This window comes from Lycium ferocissimum, chromosome 4, assembly GCF_029784015.1.
Source record: "Lycium ferocissimum isolate CSIRO_LF1 chromosome 4, AGI_CSIRO_Lferr_CH_V1, whole genome shotgun sequence".
Lineage (NCBI taxonomy): Eukaryota > Viridiplantae > Streptophyta > Magnoliopsida > Solanales > Solanaceae > Lycium > Lycium ferocissimum.
Window position 1 is genome coordinate 60,660,591 of NC_081345.1, and position 20,038 is coordinate 60,680,628.

The following is a 20,038-nucleotide window of genomic DNA, read 5'->3' on the forward strand; positions in this document are numbered from 1 at the left end:
CTATTTTCTTCCCTTTAATTTGTTACTGATAAAATGCTAGCTTATTAGTAGTAATTCAGATGTCATGTAAATGAGGGAACCGTAAAACTGAATAAGGGAGAAATTCTATTTTACCTTTGGCAAATTTCTTTTTATTTTACCTTAAACTTAAATGGGCTATATTTTTTTTTCTAATTATTTGAATTTGTATTGGACTTGGAATGAGCCAAAATTTTGAAAAATATGTGTGTATACATATGTGTGTGTGTGTGTTTGTATGTATGTATGTATGTGTATGTGTGTATATATGTATGTATGTATGTATGTATGTATCGATTTAGTTTGGTTTTGGTTCGGGATTTTTTGGTTTAACACCAAACCAAATCAAATGTTATCAATTTTTTAAAATGCAAAACCAAATCAATTCAAATCAAGCCGATTTTCGGTTTATGAAGTCAGTTTGACTCAATTTACCGGTTCGGATCATTTTTCGATCTCATTTGAACACCCTACACCGGAACCCATCAGTCACTCACCCACGCTCTCTCTCTTTCTATCCAACTTGAATTTCCCAAAAATTACGAAAACACCCCAATTCTCTCTCTCCGGCGGCGGATTAGAAGATCGCGTCGGAAAATGAGTAACGAAGGAGAATTGCTTCAAATCGAGCCTGTTGAACTTCAATTTCCCTGTAACTACCTCTCTAACTTCTACAATCTTTCTTCTCTTGTGTATATATAGCTAGACTTTGGTCATAGATTTCGTTGAAATTTGAAATAAGAAAAAAGTTTTTGAAGTTGAAGTTGCGTTTGTACATACATTTTAGTTGGAAAAAAAGTTGAAGTTTTGTGAGTTGAAGACAAATTTTCAGAACTTGAACTTTTTTCTTCAATTTTTGTAAAGAAACTGATCAAATTACATGAACAAACAATGTTTTTTACTTTTTGTTTGAAGAAAAGTTAAAAAAATCTACATGATTTGGTTAATTTTTTTTATTTTTATTTTTATTTTTATTTTTTTAAGTTGTGTTGAAAAATAGTCTTAGGAAATTAAAAGTTGTGTGTGGACATGCATTTTACTTGAAAAAAAAAAAGTTGAATTTTTGTGAGTGGAAAAGAATTTTCAGAGTTTGACTTTTTTTTTCTTTCTGAAAACTGATCGAATTCCATGAACAAACAATGTTTCCAACTTTTTTTTTGAAAAAAAGTAAACAAATCGTATGTCTAAACGGGAGCATATAAACATTTCCATTTTTTACTTCTCAGATCTTCAAATTAGAAACTTCTGGAACCTTCATTCTTTTATGTATAGCACGTTTGCATGTAGATTTGGTTGCAATTTGAAAACAAAAGAAAAAAAAAGAAAAGGTTTTTGAAGTTGTGTTTCGACATGCATTTACTTGAAAAAAATGTTTAAGTTTTTTTTTTCTTTCAATATATATATATATATTTTTTTTCTTTTTTTTAAAGGATCAAATTTCATGAACAAACAATGTTTTGTACTTTTTTTTTTTGAATGAAAAGTAAAAATCTATGTCCAAACGGGAGCATAGAAGCATTTCCATTTTTTTTTTTTCACTTCTCAAATCTGTGTTGCAATTTCTATGTTTTTAATTTGTTTTGTCATGTTTTGTGCTGTTGGATAGTTGAACTGAAGAAGCAGATCTCATGCTTAATGCAGTTAATGAACAAGTCCGATAATTATGTTGCTTTCAAGGTAATTTACTGATTTTGAAGTTGTATTTAGCAATTAATACATAGATAGACACTTAACTTGGCCTCACCTGACAACTAAACACTCCAACTTTGATAATGCACATTTAGACACTTCAAATCGTCCCTATTGTGTCTTGTGGACACCCGATGCTGACATGACACATAAATTTTGGAGGTTTCTAGATAATCATATTGTAAGTTAGAGTGTTCAACTGCACACAATGGAGACGAGTTGAGGTGTCTTGATGACATTTTGTAAGTTTGCGTGTTCAACCGACAGTAGAGGCCAAGTTTAAGTGTTTATCTATGTATTCTGCCTTATTTATTTTTTTTTTTCGAAATTGTGAAGGCTTGGAATTTCCTTTTTTTAGGTGAAGACGACGAATCCAAAGAAGTATTGTGTAAGGCCCAACACTGGAATTGTCATGCCTCACTCTGCTAGCGAAGTTATAGGTGTCTCACCGTGCTTATTTTGGGATGTTTCGAAATGATTGACACTATTTCACTTATATACAATTTCTCGAATTCAGTTCATTAAACTGTTCAAACTTTTAAATCTTCTACTATTACTAATATAACATGCAAGTGAATTTTATAAAACTTCTTGTCATTTAATGGAAAGAGTAATTTCTTTTACCATTTATGGTTCAGTTACAATGCAAGCGCAGAAAGAGGCACCACTAGACATGCAATGCAAGGATAAATTCCTGCTTCAAAGTGTTGTTGCAAGGCCTGGAGCTACTGCAAAGGACATTACTCCCGAGATGGTAAAATCTTTAAGTTGTTGTAAGAATAATTAGCGTTTTTTTTTTTTTCCATATTCATGAAACCTAGCGTGGTTTATATGCACTTTTTGATTTTAGTTCAATAAGGAGTCAGGACATTATGTGGAGGACTGCAAGTTGAAAGTGGTTTATGTTCCACCTCAAGTGCCATCACCTGTGATGGAGGGGTCTGAGGAAGGTTCCTCTCCAAGGGCTTCAGAATCCGAAAATGGAGCGATAAATACATCCGAGTTTAATAAAGTGAGTTTTTAGATGCCTTGTCTTAATGTTATGATTATAAATTAAAGCAGAACTGAAGTGAATGTAAATTTTTTGGATATTTTGGCTACAGATTCCAAGGGTATATAATGAGCAGCAAGACAGCTCGTCGGAGGTAATCTTCATGTTTAAGTACTCGTTTGCTAGTGTTAGTATCAATATTATTACCATATATAGACTTCAGCCTGAATGAAAAGTTCTGGTATCAGGAACCATAGGATTCCCTGTATTTGTCTTTCTATGTTTCCTTCTTACTTTTTTTTAATCAAGAAAGTTGAACCCATTTCCTTCTTATTTATTGCTCCTGCATTCCTAAATAGGTCTGTTGGTTTAATTAAGTGAGGCATTACTCTTTCTATTTCACTTTGTCATTGGAAATTCCTGTTCATGTTGATCTATTATTGAACTTAGTTATTCTGTTGATGCCAATATTTGATCATGACAAATGCATTTTGTTCATATGTTTTCTTTGGCCTTTGGATGGCGTTGTTTATCCAAAAGGATGGTCCAAATCTGTCACTGATCTACATTCTAGCCAGTAGCTCCTTCTTGCAATCCTTGATTAGTAGGGTAGCCTCTGTTGATTGTGTTTTGTTTGGCTTAGTTCTTCATTGTTGTCAACTCTCTAAGCATTATGCTAAATCGTGATATGTTTAGAGGGCCATCCTACTCTTCCCGCCCTCCCCTCCACCCCCCTCTTCCTGCTCCCTGGCTTCCCCCAGAAATATCCCACTCTTAATAGTTTGGAATAAGAGGAACCTATCTGTAGAAATATAAGAAACTGATTCCTGGAGGAGATTACACTTAAGATTTTATGTTTTACAGCTTTACAGTTTAGGCTGTTTCTAGAGAAGGGAGCAAGGAGAATACCTTTTGACAGAATATAAATCGACATATGAAAAGGATGAAGCATATCCCCAAGTATTACTCTTAGATTCTTTTAGTGAAATATATCTAACAAGTTGATTCGAGGTCTGACTACATTCCTGTAATCCTCCATTTTAGCATAGTAGAAATTAAGGGTCTTCAAGGAAAACCAAAACACCAACGGAAATCATCTTAATAAATTAATATGTTACTTGTTTGGTACTGCTTCGTGTCAAATTTAGAAAGACCGACAATATTTGGTTTGCTTTGGTATTAGATAAAAAGTTGAACAGAAATCTAACCCATTGACAAGGTACACCACTATGCAGATAAACACACACCACTTTAGTTACATGAATTACCTAATGATGCAGCACCAATAGGGAATAGGGAGAAAAGTAAGGAGAACCTACTTTTCCAACTGAACACTTAAATTTGTTAGAACTCAGCATTTTAACTCCTCTTTTCACCCGGTCATCCTTTGTGGCATATTTGGCCAAAGCGCGTGTAATATACCCCTTTAAGGGGTGTAAGGCCTTCTGAAAAGGCAATAACAACCATTTTTTGGTCTATTTATTTAACAACCATATTCTTCCTCATTATTCATTCACCATTGTTGATCAAGATCGGAACTTTTCTTCTCTCTATTCAATTCTTTCTGTCCAATTTTTTTTTTTTTTTTTTTTGATGAAGTAAGTTGTTTCATTGAGAAAAGGCATCAAGCAGATGCATAATTACAGGGGCTAATTACAAATAGACAAAAGCAAAAGAGAATTATAAGCCCCTATACATTGGCTCCCTCTAAAACTAGGGTGCTAATAAAATCCAAAAACTGATCTGTACTAGTCACTGGGGACAACATTGTCCAGCAATAAAGGTTTACTAGACATTTAGCTTTAAGTGCATGAATGGGAGTGGTAGTTGAGGAACCATCACAACATCTTCTATTCCTCTCGATCCAAATACACCAAAAAATTACAGCAGGAATCATATTCCAGATCTTTCTGATGGTCTTATCAACTAACTGAAGACTCCAAGAAATTTGAGCTTCCCTTAATCTTTGCGGCATCACCCAACTTAAACTGAAAAAACACAAGAACATGTTCCAGAGGTCATATGCTACTGGGCATTGAAGAAAAAGGTGGTTGACTGTCTCTGGAGTTGTGTTGCAAAAAAAGCATCTGGTGTTGTCCAACTCTAATCCTCTCCTATTTAGATTGTCTAAAGTAAGACAAGCATTGTTTAGTGTAATCCAACTGAAGCATTTGATCCTCATAGGCAGATTGGTCTTCCATACTAGCTTCCATGGCCATCTATCAGGTACTTGACTTTGTGAGCAGAGTTGTCTATAGCATTCTTTCACTGTGAAAATGCCTTTGCTTCCCCACCCGAGCCTGTCTGCTTCACTTTCATCAATATTGTGAGCTTCCACCTTTGCCAACATTTCCATCAAACTCCCAAGTTCCCAGTCTTGCACAAACCTTCTGAAATGCACATCCCAGTGGTTGTTAGTCCTGTTTTGAGCAATTGTGGAGTCCTTATCCATAGTTGAGCAATTGTGGAGTCCTCATCCATAGCTATGTTAAAGATATTGGGATAATCCACCATGAGAGTAGAATTGTTGAGCCATCTATCCTTCCAAAACTTGATATACTCACCAGCCCCGGGTTTGAAGTGTATTCCATGAGAAAATTCAGAGCCTAGCTTACTTTCTGTCCAAATTTCTTCGTCATTAATTTTTTTTTTTTCCGTTACTGGCTTGCTGCCTTTCTTCTTCTTCTTCAAAGGGCTTTTGGGGTTAAAAGTTGGGCTTGGTGCACTTCATTTACATCCTCAACAACCAGAGGTGTACTAATGAAATGAACCACATAAACATCAACAAAGTCCCAATCCCTCAAGTTATTAAGAAATCTTGACACATAAGCATCAGCATTTAACATGTAATAGCCACCCCTTTTGTTAACTTTACACCCAAAAGTTTCAACTTTATCAACTCCCAATTCACTAGCTAACTTGTGAAACAACATAGTTTGAAGCTCATCTACATCAATTTTCAGTAGTTCAGGATAAATATTCCATTAGCATACCTAAGCTCGGGGTCAGATAAAAAACAACCACTGTAGTGCATGTGAAGTGTGACTATTTAGAAGCCATTTTCTTGTCATGCCTGCAAAGTGACAAAAAAGACTTTGATATCAATGAATGGCAAATACTATAGCTTTACACAAATCCGTAAACAATACAACAAAAAGCCCTAATTTTTTAAGTGAAAAAGCTTCCAAGATTCCTCTATCTTCCATAACACCCCTATAATATTCTGATATACCTTAGTGAACCACTAACATGAACAATAGCCAAACGTAATTCACAAAAAACATTGAACTATCTCAGAGTAAAACGCCCTTTGAAGAAGAAGAAAGGCAGCAACAAAAAAAATGGGGAAGCATATTGGACAGGAAAAATCGAAAGAGAAGAAAAATTCCAATTTTGATCAACAATGGTGAATGAATAATGAGGAAGAAGATGACTTTTAAATAGGCCAAAAAGTGACCGTTATTGCCTTTTTAGAAGGCCTCACGCCCCTTAAAGGGCTGTATTACACGCACTTTGACCAAATGCCACATAGGATGATAGTGTGGAACTAGGGAGTTTAAGTTCTAACAAGTTTAAGTGTTTAGTTGGCAAACTAGGGAGTGCAGGGGGGCCTGGATTGTCATCCGGGACTAGTAAAAGGGCTTCTCAGGCAAGTATGCCTAAGACTAATGGCTAAAGAAGTTAGTAAAAGAGGGTGAGAAAAGCTTTTCCTATTTTATTGATCTCCTTCCAATGAGCAACAAAACAAGTCTGATTATTCGAGTTGCTAAGATGGATAGCATGAATATGCTGCTTTCATGAAATTAAGAAGAATGCAGGGAGTCCTAACACTAATATGACTTGGCAACTAGAGAAACGAGTTACTTTATGAGTTAAAGGAATAGCAAATAGAGAAAAATATGCATATTGCTAATATTTGATCTACTCTACACTGTTTTTATTGAGGGCTTCAATGAACCCTGGTCAGGTGGTTGTCCATTTTGCATATGCAATTGTGGAATTGAGGGTCAAAATAGCATAATGAGTTTGATGAATAGGGGATCTTCATGATTCCAGTATTCATGCTTTTGAGAGTAATTAGCACCCATTGCTTTGTATTTCCCGGTATCTAAACTAACGGAAAAATCAAAATTGAATCAAATAGACTTAAATATCTGACGTGTGTTTGGTTTGGTGGAAGAAGGACCAAACCAACATGTGTGTATATATATATATATTAAAACATTTGTATATTTTTGCCACGCCCAAATCCTTCAAAATTCTTGTTGCACCCATGCTGATCCGACAGTATTTGGGTGGTGTGGCATTTGCACTGGATATGGTCAACCTAACTTGGGTGCTTTGACTATGCCTATTACCAAGAAGTATAGGTTGATTGGTTATTTGGTTTGTTTGTGGGTTTATGTCATATATACATTTAATTAAAGTACTAGAATACTTTACTTTTATACAAGATAACTGACAAATAGAACGTTAAGTGCTTATAAAGAAATCTAATTATACTAGCTTCAATTAATTGTCAAGATATATACTTATAAATATTCTAATATACCTTCATTGTTTGTTCTTAAAACCCGTACCCATATTCCTATCCGTATCCCTGATCCTAAGATGTAGGTGATGATGAATCCGACTTCTAGATCCGCACCTGTGTGGGGTGCCACACCCGTATCCGAGCAACATAGTATTTTTTTCTAGGGCACACTCATGATTTTTTGCTTTGAATGTAGTGTTAATATTAGTAGTATAGAGGATCTTTTTTTGTCCTGTTCAAATGCTTGATCCTGATGTGTATGGTCACTTTTTATCGGATGTCAAAATTCTTGAATTTCCCTTTCTTTTATGTTCACAAACCAAACCAAGATTTATTTAATTCACGTCTTTTCTGATTTAAGATGGTGCTTTATCGACAATTTTTTTGTTAAACGAAGCAAATCATTGTTTAAGTTTCATATTAATATGTATTCTATGTTGAGGTTTTAGTAGTCCTTATATGTTCTTTTAATTATTAAATTTTGGTAAGCATATCTTCATATATGTGTGTAACGTTGTTGTTAGATTAATGAACTGGTAACAATTTTCACATATTGCAGAAAAAGTTTCTCAGATTAAGGATGTTTCATTAGATTATTGTTCTTCCATTTGTTCATTTCGTGCTAAAGATATATTAACTTATGGGAAATTTTATCTGTAACTCTGATAGATTGAATGGATTGAATTTGTCGTTCAGACCAATATATTCGGTCTGCTTTTTTTTTTTTTTTTTTTTTTTTTTTTTTAAAAAGTAAAGGCTCCAATTGAATCATGAGCACCACTAGTTTCCCTTATCTAGGAATATATTTGGTTTTATAGTTGAGGCTATTTTTTTCATCTTCTTTTTCAAGGTTTTATTGGCCTGACCAGTTTTCCTGATTGTTTAGTCAGAATGCTAATTGGAAATCCATCTGACTAAATATATGCTGTGCCCGTTGCATTTCGTGGAAGATTATGACTTCAATATTAGTCTTCATTTGACCACAGTTCCTGTAAATACACTCTGCAGGACGTAATTTCCAAAAATACTGAAACATTGTTATCAGACAATTAAACAGTGTTTACCTCCGAAATTTTAGCTTTTGTATCCCATTTGAATATGTATAAAATGGTCATTCCAAATCTGGAATATCAAAGTGATATGTACTTAAAATCTTGTTCAGTTATAATTATATGGTTACTTAAAATCTTGCATATCAAAGGGACATGCAAGAGTTTTGAAATGGAGCCTTTCATGTTGATAGTTTTATGAAGCCCTTGAAGATCAAATTTTTGTATGATGTTTATGCACTAGTTGGTACTGCAAATCCTTTTGGCTTAATGCATATGCGGACCCATAAACTTGTCCCTTTTTTCCATTTTGGCACCTCAACTAAGTGTTGTTCCTATTGAACCCCTGAACTTGGCCTCAAGTGTGTCTATCAAACACAATCCAACTTACATAGTGATTTTTTTTTTTTTTTTTTTTTTGCGCGTGAATATGAATTGCATCCTACGTGGAATGTATTTAATGTAAACTTTAATGTAAATACATTCCGAGTGTTAGCAAATCTGAGTGTCAATTCTATAATGCGCAGTAGAATATTTTGGTACACATTTACATTAAATTTTACTCTGTTGATAGGCTGGAATGGGACAACCTGGAAGCTGAAGGCAACGAGCAAGCTCAGATTGTATTACATTAGATTTTACATTAAATACATCCCACGTAGGATGCGATTGACATTCACGCGCAAGGCTAAAAAAAGTGAAACTCACCATATATGCTATGTAAGTGGGACTGTGTTTGATAGAGACACTTGAGGCCAAGTTTAGGGATTCAATAGGAACAACAATTTGTTGAGGCGCCAAAATAGAAAAAAGGGACAAGTTTAGGGGGCCGCATATGCATTAAGCCAATCCTTTTTATTCATTCTTATTAGAAAAATCCCCATGGAATCTTTTCTTCCCAGAAGAATTAGGACATGATATTCTCATTCATGTTGCATTGATCAATTCTTGTACTTAAGAGTAGTATATTGATAGTGCATTGTTTATGTGCTTCTGTCACGAACTTGGTTCAAATCAACACAGCATATTGCCACCATGTGTTTCATTGTTTTTTGTACAAAAATCTTGCAAGTGTGTTTCTGCTGGGAATAACCTATGTCATTTTTGCACCAAGTTGGGATGATTTTATGATTCCTTCAAATGTGTTTCGACTATCTATTACTCCCTCTGTTTCAATTTGTTTGTCTGATTTTGATTTGGCACAAAGTTTAATAAAGTAAAGAAGCCATTTAATCTTGTGGTCTTAAACTAAAGATATGTAGAATGTACCAAAACACCCTTTAATCTTGTGGTCTTAAACACGCCATGTGGAAAGTTGGAAATAAAGAGTTGCCAAAAAAGGAAAAAGACATTAATTTTGAAACGGACTAAAAAGGAAAGTAAGAAAAACAAGTTAAAACAGAGGGAGTACCTTTTACTTGAGGGTAACCTTTCCATTTTTAGCCATTTACTCTCAGCTCTCATGGTCAATACAATTTGAGACATGGCTTCTTCTTCTTCTTCTTCTTCTTTGCTAAGATAAGGTAAGATTCAATAATTGAGTACCAAGGATGTACTCCGAAAAGTACAAAGATACCACCTACAAAAGAAACATATCTGTCACAGTTACACAGAATCCATACAACTGAGATACTGAGTCATATCTTTTACCAGACATACTATTCTTAGGCCAGAAACAGTGAGGTCACAGGATTACTCTGAGATGTAAAACCTGTTCTTTGCTAGCTTTATACAACAATAAAGTGTCATTCATACTCCTTCAGTTTTAAAGCCTTTAATCCAGCCCAGGTCTTCAGCTTTCTTGAGCATCAAACTTAGCACTTCCATCACCAAAACAAATAGGTAAAGAGAAAGAGGGTAACCTTGTCCCAATCCTCTTTGAGACTTAAAGAAACCAATAAGATCTCCATTAATTAACACTGGTAAACCCACTGTCGACAGACAAGTGTATATTCATTGGATCCATCTAGTACCAAAAATTCATCTCCCCATATTTTGATGGAAGAAACTAAAGAAGACTTAGCTAGAAGAAGACGTTTTTATTACATGAGTATTTTACAAGAGTGAGAGCTAGATTGGAAACAAGATGTGTTCTAACTACTACTCTTATTTAATTACATAGTACAAGTGAAAACACAAACAAGTACAACAAACATAAAAGTCTTACAATGTAGGACACTTATTTAGCTAATAGACAAAGCATTGGAAATTTTAGTGAGCTACTAGCGCCCTCCTTGTAGGAAGACTTTTGCGCGAGTAATTCAATCTCTACTAAGTTTTTAATTTTTTTAATTTTTATAAATTGATCTCTACTAAGGTTTTTATCATCTCTACGAGATACTACACTCGCCCCCGTGACCACTAATGGAGCAGCCACTATTTGCCTACCCTTTATGAATGCATACTAACTGGGTCTTACGTCTTTCACATTCACAACACCTTTCTCCTTTGGAATTAAAGCATTAAAAGTGGAGTTAAATCTCTTAGAGAAACTGCCTTCTCTATAGAACAATTCCGCAGTCCTCCACAAATCATCTTTAACAATATGCTAGGACTTCTGGTAAAAAATCATTGGGGATACAAGTCTAGTGCTAGTATATCCTATCTGGTCTGAGATTTAACCTAGACCACAATTAATGAGTTTAGATGCTACGAGAATGAGTTTTTACTTGGAGAAAAGCTATCAATCTTTGAGTGCTCTTAGAAGTTCTTGAGTGGAATCATTTGGTCCTGTACTGCAATTATATAGTAAACTTTTACTTGCTTGTAACTTTTTGTATAGTTTTTTCTTTTCTAAGGGTAGTTATTGTTTAGGCTTTACAAGTGTAGTTTGGATTGCTCTGTTCCAAACATTTTTTGGTTGACTTCAATGAATTTTTGATGTTATACCTATAGTTTCTTTTCTTCATCAACTTGTGGTCTATTGTCCCTTCAGGATGTACTTCCAGTATTTCCTACATCTATTTTCGTGTGGCTTATCTTTTTGAGTATTTGAGTACTTGTTTCGTACTTTCATTATAAAGGTGGTCCCAATATTTAAGGTTTGCCAATTTGACCAAACCTTGGATAGGTGTAGTTCTCCATTCTTCCATTTATATTGGTTTACTTATTACAAATGAAGGCTGAGGGGTCTTTGTCTTGTTTGCAGACCAAGGCCCTAATTTCGAAGTTGACAGAGGAGAAAAATTCTGTTATGCAGCAAAATAACAAGCTTCAGCAAGAATTGGTAAGGGCTCTAATATATAAAATATTCTACAATTGCTTTCTCCCTTCTCAGAAAAGTATGTACTTCTCCCCACTACTTACAGGGAACATTGACAATTTACTTGATCATTCGTTTCTTTCCAAAGTTAAAGACTTGGATACTGGAGAAATTTGCTGAACTCAAACCATAATGATAAGAAATTTAAAATACAGAACTGATCAGAAAAGAAATATAAGGCAAAAAGAAAAGGAGGACACAAGCTGCATTTACTGGTTGGTTGGGAAGGAGAGGTTGTGAGATTAGCTCTCAATATTGGGGATAATTCAGTTGTATTTGTTCATTAGGGCAATGAGGGAGGCTTGTTCTCTGGAATATGCCTCTTTCTGTTAATGTTGTCAGAGTACTGTAAGTACCTAAGTAATTCCAAAGGTCAGGCGAGTGCATAGAAACCATGTGTTGTCAGTTAAACACTTCTGCTATCTGCTTTACATTGATGTCATTTTTCTTGACTAGCCTCCCATCTCTTAATTGACTTTTCCTTTTTGAATTCAAATGAGTTGTTCTGTGGTGATAACCATTTCTTCAAGAATGGCTGTCAACTCCATATGTGATTTCATTGATTGATGCGGTAGAAAGTGATGCTTGCTAGATGAAAGCACAAACTTAACTTTTTCTTACGGTAAGTATGAGACACGTCTAGACCCCACTTGTGGGATTTCACTGGGTATGTTGTTGGTAGGGGTGTCAAATGGGTTGGTTGGGCTGAAATTGGCCCAATCAAAATGGGCGGTTGAAATGGGCTAAAAATGGGCCAGGCCATAACCCACCCAACTTGACCCAGTTTTTTTGAAGGGTCTCTTTTCTAGAAATACATTTTTCGCAAAAAATATTTTTTCTGAAAAATATTTTCGCGGATTTTTCGTGGAAAATATTTCCTTCCTATCAAACACACCACAAATTATAAGATACATGATACAAGAAAAGTGAATACATAGAAAAAAATAAATTAAATCTCAAGCAATAAACCCAATTTATGTAAATCTTAATAATGGGCTAGAATTGGGCTGGTATTGGGCTAAGTTGGAAATCACTTTGAAATGGGTTATGTTGGGTTGGGCTAAAGTTAGCCCAATGCGAAATTATCTTGAGCCCAACCCATAAAATTTTGGGCGGGCCATCATCTTTTGGGCTATATTTAACACCCCTAGTGTTGGTAACTATGAGACCCAACCTTCTATCTTCACCTGGAACAAGGATAGGAACAAAGGGCCATGATTAGCCTGATATGCTTTTGGTTAGAGAAAAGGAGACAATTAGAAATGCAGTGCATTGCTGTTTGCATAGGTAAAATGAACTCAGCACATTCGCATATTCAGAGTTAGGCTTTTGATGAACCTGTTTTAGTTTTCTAATGATTTATCAGGTATCAGCACTTGCATACTTTTTGGTGATTGTCCATTGAGCAACTGGTTATCTTCATTTCTCAAGTGATAAAAAGTTACGTCAATGCAAGCTATCTGGCAAGTCATAGTTTTTGATATCTAATTAGTACTTATTGTATACATTCAGAAATTAAAATCATGACAATGACAAATTAAGAATATTCAATTTTTCTAATAAAATCTTTTTTACAGTGCTATCAGTGTCAATTTTTCTTTTTTTACAGTGCTATCAGTGTAACATCTCGTCCTACTAGTTATATTGTCTACTTTAGGCCTATAAACCACGACCTTAAAACACGTCGCCAGGGTCCAAGGCTTATATCTTATATACCCAAGATCTTTCCCATGTGTCAAACAAAGAAGGGTCAGACTGGGTTGTGTTTTGAAGTTTCTTGATTTGCATTGAAATGAATGGAACATAAAAGAGTGGCGTTTAATTTGCCTACTCTGGCTCTGCAAGAAGCTAAAATATTGCCTTCTGAATTTTATCTTTGCACTTCATGAGCTTTGCCCTATGCAGGAGCTCTTGAGACGGGAACGTAGCAGAAGTCGTGGCGGTATCCCAACTATGTATGTTCTCATCATTGCAATGCTGGGAATCCTTGTGGGCTATCTTCTCAAAAAGACATAGTCTTTAGACATTCTTGCTAAATTCTCAATGCTAGAGCTGTTTGAAAAAATTCAGAACCTTAAGTCGATTAGTTGTCTGGTTGACTTAAACGTGTACAAGTCAGCCTTAAGCTTGGAGAGCGATCATCATATGACCCGCTGATTTGACATCCGCCTTTTTGCAACTCGAAAAGACCATTCGTTTATTGATCAAGTGTATTTCCTAACTTATGAATGCAACCAAGTGTTGGAAAATAGTGATAGTGTAGCTGAGTGATCTTATTGGCAAGGAAGAGTTACTTGGATTGACTTTAATTATTTTGCTTGGTTAACTTTCACAACATTTCATTTTTTATTTTTAGTGATTTCATCTCGTCTATCTCTGTCCATATGGAAATAATCTCAGTATTAAGTTTGTATTGCTAAAGCGTTTTTTCCCCACCTTTAAGTGAAAGATTTGGACCTATTTGTTCACCGATCAGCCCTTTTCTTAAGTGAAAAATCCGGAAGCCCATATTAGTATATTTTGGGGCTCTGGCTCGGGAAACTCGTGAAAGTGATGCAACGTAGCCCACCTTTAGGATTGCTGATTAGAATATTTATTTTTGTGCGGCATGTCCTTCAAAAGGCATTGGTTTTTAATTTTTGTCCCTCAAATTTGAAATCTTTAATTTTTGCCCTTCGACTTTAATCCATGGGTTTTGGGTTCGAACTCTCGCTCAGTCAAATATTAAAAAAAATTCGCAAGACAGAAGTTTGTAACAAAGTTAGGCCTATTCAGGCGAAGTTAGGTCCATTTAGGCAGAAGTTTGACTTTAACCCATGAGTTTTGGGTTCGAATTTCTGCTCAGTCAAATATTAAAAAAAAATTCGCAAGACAGAAGTTTGTAACAAAGTTAGGCCTACTCGAGCAAAGTTAGGCCTATTCAGGCAGAAGTTTGCCAGCCTGAATAGGATTAACTTCCTTAAGGCAGAGGTTTATAAAATTCCAATTAAGTAAAAAATAAATAAAAATTGCATGAATGCAAACCTCTGCCTTATGTCTGAAGGCAAAACTCTGCCTTACGAATCCAAACTCTACCTTATGATTTTTTTTTTTTAATTTTTGACTGAGCGAGTGTTCGAATCCGAAACCAAAGGATTTTTAGCGAAGGGCAAAAATTAAAGAACAATGCCTTTGAAGGCCAATCGTGCAAATAAACGGGCAATGTGAATGCCCCTTATTCGGGGTGGTCTTTAATTTTTGTCCCTCAAATTGCTGGTCTTTAATTTTTGTCCTTCGCCTAGAATACCCTAAGGTTTTGGGTTCGAACCCCGGCTCAGGCATAAAAATAAAAAAAATTCGCAAGGCAAGGCTTTTTGGAAAAGTCCGCCCATGCGGATAGGTTGCGCTTAAGGCATAATTAAAGTTCACGGATCAGTAAATTGTATTATAAAAACACTTTAGTTATGTCTTAAGGCAACTTATGTCGCATAAGACAGACTTTTTTCAAAGCCTTGCCTTGCGAAATTATTACTTTTTTGACTGAGCGGGGATTCAAACCCAGAATCTCAGGATCTTTTCGGCTATTTTTTTAAGCGAAGGACAGAAATTTAAAACCAGTAATTTGAGGGCTAAAAATTAAAGACCACCCCAAAAGAAGGGCAATCCGCGGAAAAAATGCAAAGGACCCATTAGGATATAGTTTGCCTTTGTAAAGTATTTATAAGATGGCCACAACTTTAAAAAGTGCTTCTTCGTTATCTTTGCTCTTTTCAAACTTTCGGATACAATACTGGAGTTTGAAATTCGTACATGTGAGATTTTAGCAGAGTGTGTTGGCATTCGAAATTTTTTATTTGTGAAATTTCAATATATTGTGTTGGATAAATTTTGAAATTAATGTATTTTATTCTTCCAGGCAACCGTCTTAAACTTCTACTAGATGCTGCAGATAGTCTTATTCATTTCCCTCTACTCCCCACTAAAAGAATAGAGTAAAACAAATTAATTATGTACAGTGAGAACGTATCATCATCTTTTGTATTAAAATTTCTCAAATAGGTACACTTGTTTAAAAAGTGATTTGAGCAAATAATATATGTGTAACGACTAATCTTTCGTTCCTTAAATTAATAATCAAGACGAGAAAAATAGCGACAAAGAATAATATTTGATTTCAAGAATTTATGCGGGGGTTACAATCTTTATGAAATCTTAAATAGAAGATGTAATCCTCTTATTCTTTTCCTCACGATACGGCCATCAATCAAGGGCTATGCTTGTTCTTGAATGAACGGATTACTTGTTGTTGAGATTTCACTACGAATGCGGAGCCGAGCTTTAATCACAAACGTAGAGGCATGGAAACTTGCGGCTCACCACTAGGAGCGAAGACTTCTTAGTATGTGGAAGACTTGCGGATGAGAGCTTCTCTATGTATTTTTCTTGATGCCCTTTTGGCTTTGTGAAGACCCTTATTTATAGTTGCGAGGAAGAGCTAGGGTTTGTATTTGATTGGTTGAACGATGTCATTTGAATACTTGGCGACATTTGATTGGTTTTTATATTGACTTGACATCTTTGTGTCACTTATGCACGTGACACGATTTTATTGGTCCTCGACTTGACTTGGCGTGCCACGTCACTTGATACGTGGCATGGACCTTGGGCTAATAGAGTGGGCTCATCATGTGAAGACCAACTCAATGGACTAGCCTGGTGAAATTGGACGGGCAATTCGCAGAATTGCCCTTCTTTTGGGGTGGTCTTTAAATTTTCCTCATATTTGAAATCTTTAAATTTTGCCATTCGGGTAAAACCCATAGGTTCCGAGTTCGAACCCACACACGGTCAAAATTTTTAAAAAAAAAAAATTCGCAAGGCGTAGTTTAAAATTCGCTATGCCCCCGCGGCATACACTTGTGAAGGAATTACCAAAGTTATGCCGGACCGCATACTTATGCCTTAGGCGGACTTGGCATAAGTATCCGGGTCCGGCATAACTTTGATAATTCCTTCACAAGTTTATGCCGGGTCCGGCATAAAAGTTTGCCCATTAAAAGTATGCCCCCACCGGCAGACTTTGCCTTGAAGCATATATATATATATATATATTTTTTTTTTAACTTTTCAAGGTAAACTTTTAGTAATGCCTTAACTAAAAGTGTGTCCCATAAAACATAACTAAAAGTATGCCCCATAAGGCGTAAGTTTTCCTTGGCATAACTAAAAGTTTGCCTTATAAGGCAAAGTTTAAATTTTACTATGCCCCTCGGCGGACTTTTAGTTATGTTTAACTATAAGTTACGGAGGGGGCAGACTTTTAGTTATGTTTAACTAAAAGTCTGCCGGAGGGGGCAGACTTTGCCTTATATATATATATATATATATATATATTTTTTTTTTACTTTTCAAGGTAAACTTTTAGTTATGCCTTAACTAAAAAGTATGCCCCAAAGACATAACTAAAAGTATGCCCATAAGGCGAAACTTTTCCTTAAGGCATAACTTAAACTTTGCCTTATAAGGCAAAGTCTATGCCTTAAGGAAAAGTTCTTGCCTTATGGGGCATAATTTTGTTATGCCTTAACTAAAATTCTGCCCCCTAAGGCATAACTAAACTATGTCTTAGGAAAAATTCCCCGCCTTATGCTGGCAGATTTTTTAGTTATCCGGATCCGGCATAACTTTAGCTTTTCCTTAAAGATTGTATGCCGGATCGGCATACACTCCCCAATCTCGCCTTGCGAAATTATTTTTTATTTTATGCTTGAGCGGGGGTTCGAACCCAGAACTTCATGTATTCGCCCACCTTTCCAAGCGAAGGGCACAACTTAAAGACCATAAATATGAGGGGCAAAATTTAAAGACCACAAATTTGAGGGGTAAAATTTAAAGACCACCCCAAAAGAAGGGCAATCCACGCAAAAAAATGAAATTGGACTTTACTTTAAATCCATGTCTTGGACAAATAATTTGATCTTGGCTTGGGCTTGATATTTCTTCAATTCAGGAATTTATCCGAATTTTATATGGATTTTAATTCCACAAAATTCATGTGTCTATAAATGCCCCCTACTTCAAAACTTGCCGGGGTGTAGATGTGTCGAAAGTTAGTTGAGGCTTGAAGTATTATAGAAAAAGAACTTGACCTGTTTGGCCTTTGGAACATAACGAAGAACAGAAGTCACTTTCTTACTCGAAGAAGCGCCATTTGTGGACGTCTTTATTGTGTCAATCTGCTTGATAGGAAGGTTCAATCCTCAACATGTTTCCCTCGTCCTTTTTGGCCTTTGGAACATAACGAAGAACAGAAGTCACTTTCTTACTCGAAGAAGAGCCATTTGTGTTCGGCAACTTACTCACATCGGAGGACCTTTGATCTTCCTTAACTGCTACATTTTCCTTACAAGCAACCATCTTTGCATTTTTGTTCATGAACTCAGCATTCTCGATTGTCGCAATGTCATTAACTTTTGCGGCATCTTTCTTAAGTAGAACTTGGCATCGGCGAAGTGTGCTTCAGCTTCAGTGAAGGAATTATCATTGGCCATAATCTTCTTTTCTACTCCGTCCTCATAATACTTCAAACACTGGTGGTAGGTAGAGGGGATCACCTTGTTCTCATGTACCCAAGGCCTACCGAGCAAGATGTTATATGAAATCCTTGCATCAATCACATGTAACCACGCGCTGGATTGCAGCTCGCTGATGGTGAGGTCTACTTTGACAGCTCCTATGGCTCTTTGCCCCCTTTGGTTGAATCCTTGGATCATCAAACGACTTGCGGAAAGATCCTCCTTTGTGATTCCAAGCTCCTTCATTGTGTGAATAAGAAGGATGTTAACTCCAGATCCGCCATCGATTAGAATTCTATTCACCTTTTGCTCACGTGCAAACCCAATCATTAATAAAAGGCGATTATGAGGTGTGTCGCCGAGTAGAAGGTCATGATCGGTGAATGTGATTTTGGCCATGCACGCATCTACAACTTCAGGAGATGACTTTGCAGAGTCTTCTGATGATGGACATAACGATATCACGTTTTTCGCTTCCTTCTCATCAACGGTACAACATAAAGCTTTTACATCATCAATGACGAATTTGCTGTGAAACCAACTTGGCAAGTATTCTCCTAATGTTATTGGCCGATGTGGTTCTTGGTAGTTGCGCCCTTTTATTTTCTCCGTCTTTAGGTGCGCAACTGAATTTTTTATTTCGGGTTTACTCACCATCTTTCCCTTAGTTTGTTGTTTCACTGACTCCTTTCGCGAACCTATTTGCGGCGCTTGGGACGAGTCACGAAAGTCCAGCCCCCTTCATCAGGATGAGCAATTTGGTCTTCGTCTTCTTCAGACGATCCTCTTTCTACTGACACAACATCACTCGGTGTAAGAAGAGAAAACATTTCATTCACATTAACTGGTTCGAAGTCTCCAAACTTAATCATTCCTGCCAGACATATGTTTGGGATGTCTTCCTCTCCATATCCTTCAACAAAGTTGCAGGTCATGACTGGATTGAGCGAGCCAATTGTGACACCAACTTGGTTTGCACTTTCTTTCTCATCTTCAAGTGAAATCTTTCCTTCGTGGGCCAGCTCCATAACTTTATCCTTAAAGACAAAGCATTTCTCAATAGGGTGACCGACCAACCGGCGGAACTTGCAATAATTCAGTTCACCGCCTCTCGCTTCATTCGGCCGTTTCATCTCGGGTAACTCAAAAAGTTTCAGCCCAAGAAGTTCATCAAAGATTGCAGAAACGTCTGAATCAAGGAATGGATAATCCTTTTCTTGCATCTCCTTCAAAGTTGGTTTTTTGTTCACTCTATCCTCCAAAGAAGTTGTCTTTACGCTCTGTTTCTTGCTTACTTTAGTGGTGAAATTCACAGGCGCAACATTAACATTCATGGATTCTTTTTTTTCGGTCTTGGGAAAATATCTCCCCACTTTATTTACTTCTTGCTTGTCTTTGCCTTTGCGGGATTCGTAGACCAACGGCACTTCACTTTCGACTAACGCCATGCTTAAATCCATGTCATGAGCACGAGTGGCCAATTCTTCAAAAGTCTTAGGCTTTATGCCTTGCAAGATATAGGTGAGACCCCAGTGCATACCTTGAATGCACATCTCTATTCCTGAAGCTTTGCTAAGTCTATCTTTGCAGTTTAGACTTGCTAAATCAATAACTGGTTCTTCCTTCCACTGGCAAGTGTTTGTAAGTTCCACCATGCTTACGGTGCGTCTTGTGCTATAGAAGCGGTTGAGAAACTCTTGCTCCATTTGCTCCCAACTATCAATGGAACCAGACTCAAGGTCTGTGTACCAATCAAAAGCATAACCTTTAAGGGAACGAACAAACTGTTTGGCAAGGTAATCACCATATGTTCCAGCATTGTTGCATGTTTTAATGAAGTGTGCCACATGTTGCTTCGGATTTCCCTTGCCATCAAACCGCTAAAATTTTGGGGGTTTATAACCGGTAGGCATCTTAAAGCTATCAATCGTTGTAGTGTAC

General features: G+C 36.3%; 1 protein-coding gene across 2 annotated transcripts; it reads left to right on the forward strand.

Moving 5' to 3' along the window:
* The first annotated feature begins 495 nt into the window (after positions 1 to 495).
* LOC132053584 (vesicle-associated protein 1-2-like) lies at positions 496 to 13,852 on the forward strand. Of its 2 annotated transcripts, XR_009414156.1 has the most exons (9): positions 496 to 670; positions 1,625 to 1,695; positions 2,066 to 2,147; positions 2,346 to 2,461; positions 2,558 to 2,719; positions 2,811 to 2,852; positions 11,430 to 11,507; positions 11,590 to 12,165; positions 13,449 to 13,852. XR_009414156.1 is itself a non-coding variant. In XM_059445668.1 (8 exons), exons 1-8 carry the CDS (start codon positions 616 to 618, stop codon positions 13,557 to 13,559), a joined length of 717 nt encoding a protein of 238 aa, XP_059301651.1. In that variant the 5' UTR covers positions 496 to 615; the 3' UTR covers positions 13,560 to 13,852. The 2 variants fall into 2 exon arrangements, 1 of the variants encoding a protein (XP_059301651.1); XM_059445668.1 differs by lacking the exon at positions 11,590 to 12,165.
* The last annotated feature ends 6,186 nt before the right edge of the window (positions 13,853 to 20,038 follow it).

What these genes read in the sequence shown, in the direction of transcription:
- LOC132053584 (XM_059445668.1), top strand. Translation starts at nt 616, where the DNA reads ATGAGTAACGAAGGAGAATTGCTTCAAATCGAGCCTGTTGAACTTCAA. An exon ending in ATAATTATGTTGCTTTCAAG is followed by an intron (nt 1,696 to 2,065) that starts GTAATTTACTGA and finishes TCCTTTTTTTAG; the next exon opens with GTGAAGACGACGAATCCAAA. An exon ending in ACAAGCTTCAGCAAGAATTG is followed by an intron (nt 11,508 to 13,448) that starts GTAAGGGCTCTA and finishes TGCCCTATGCAG; the next exon opens with GAGCTCTTGAGACGGGAACG.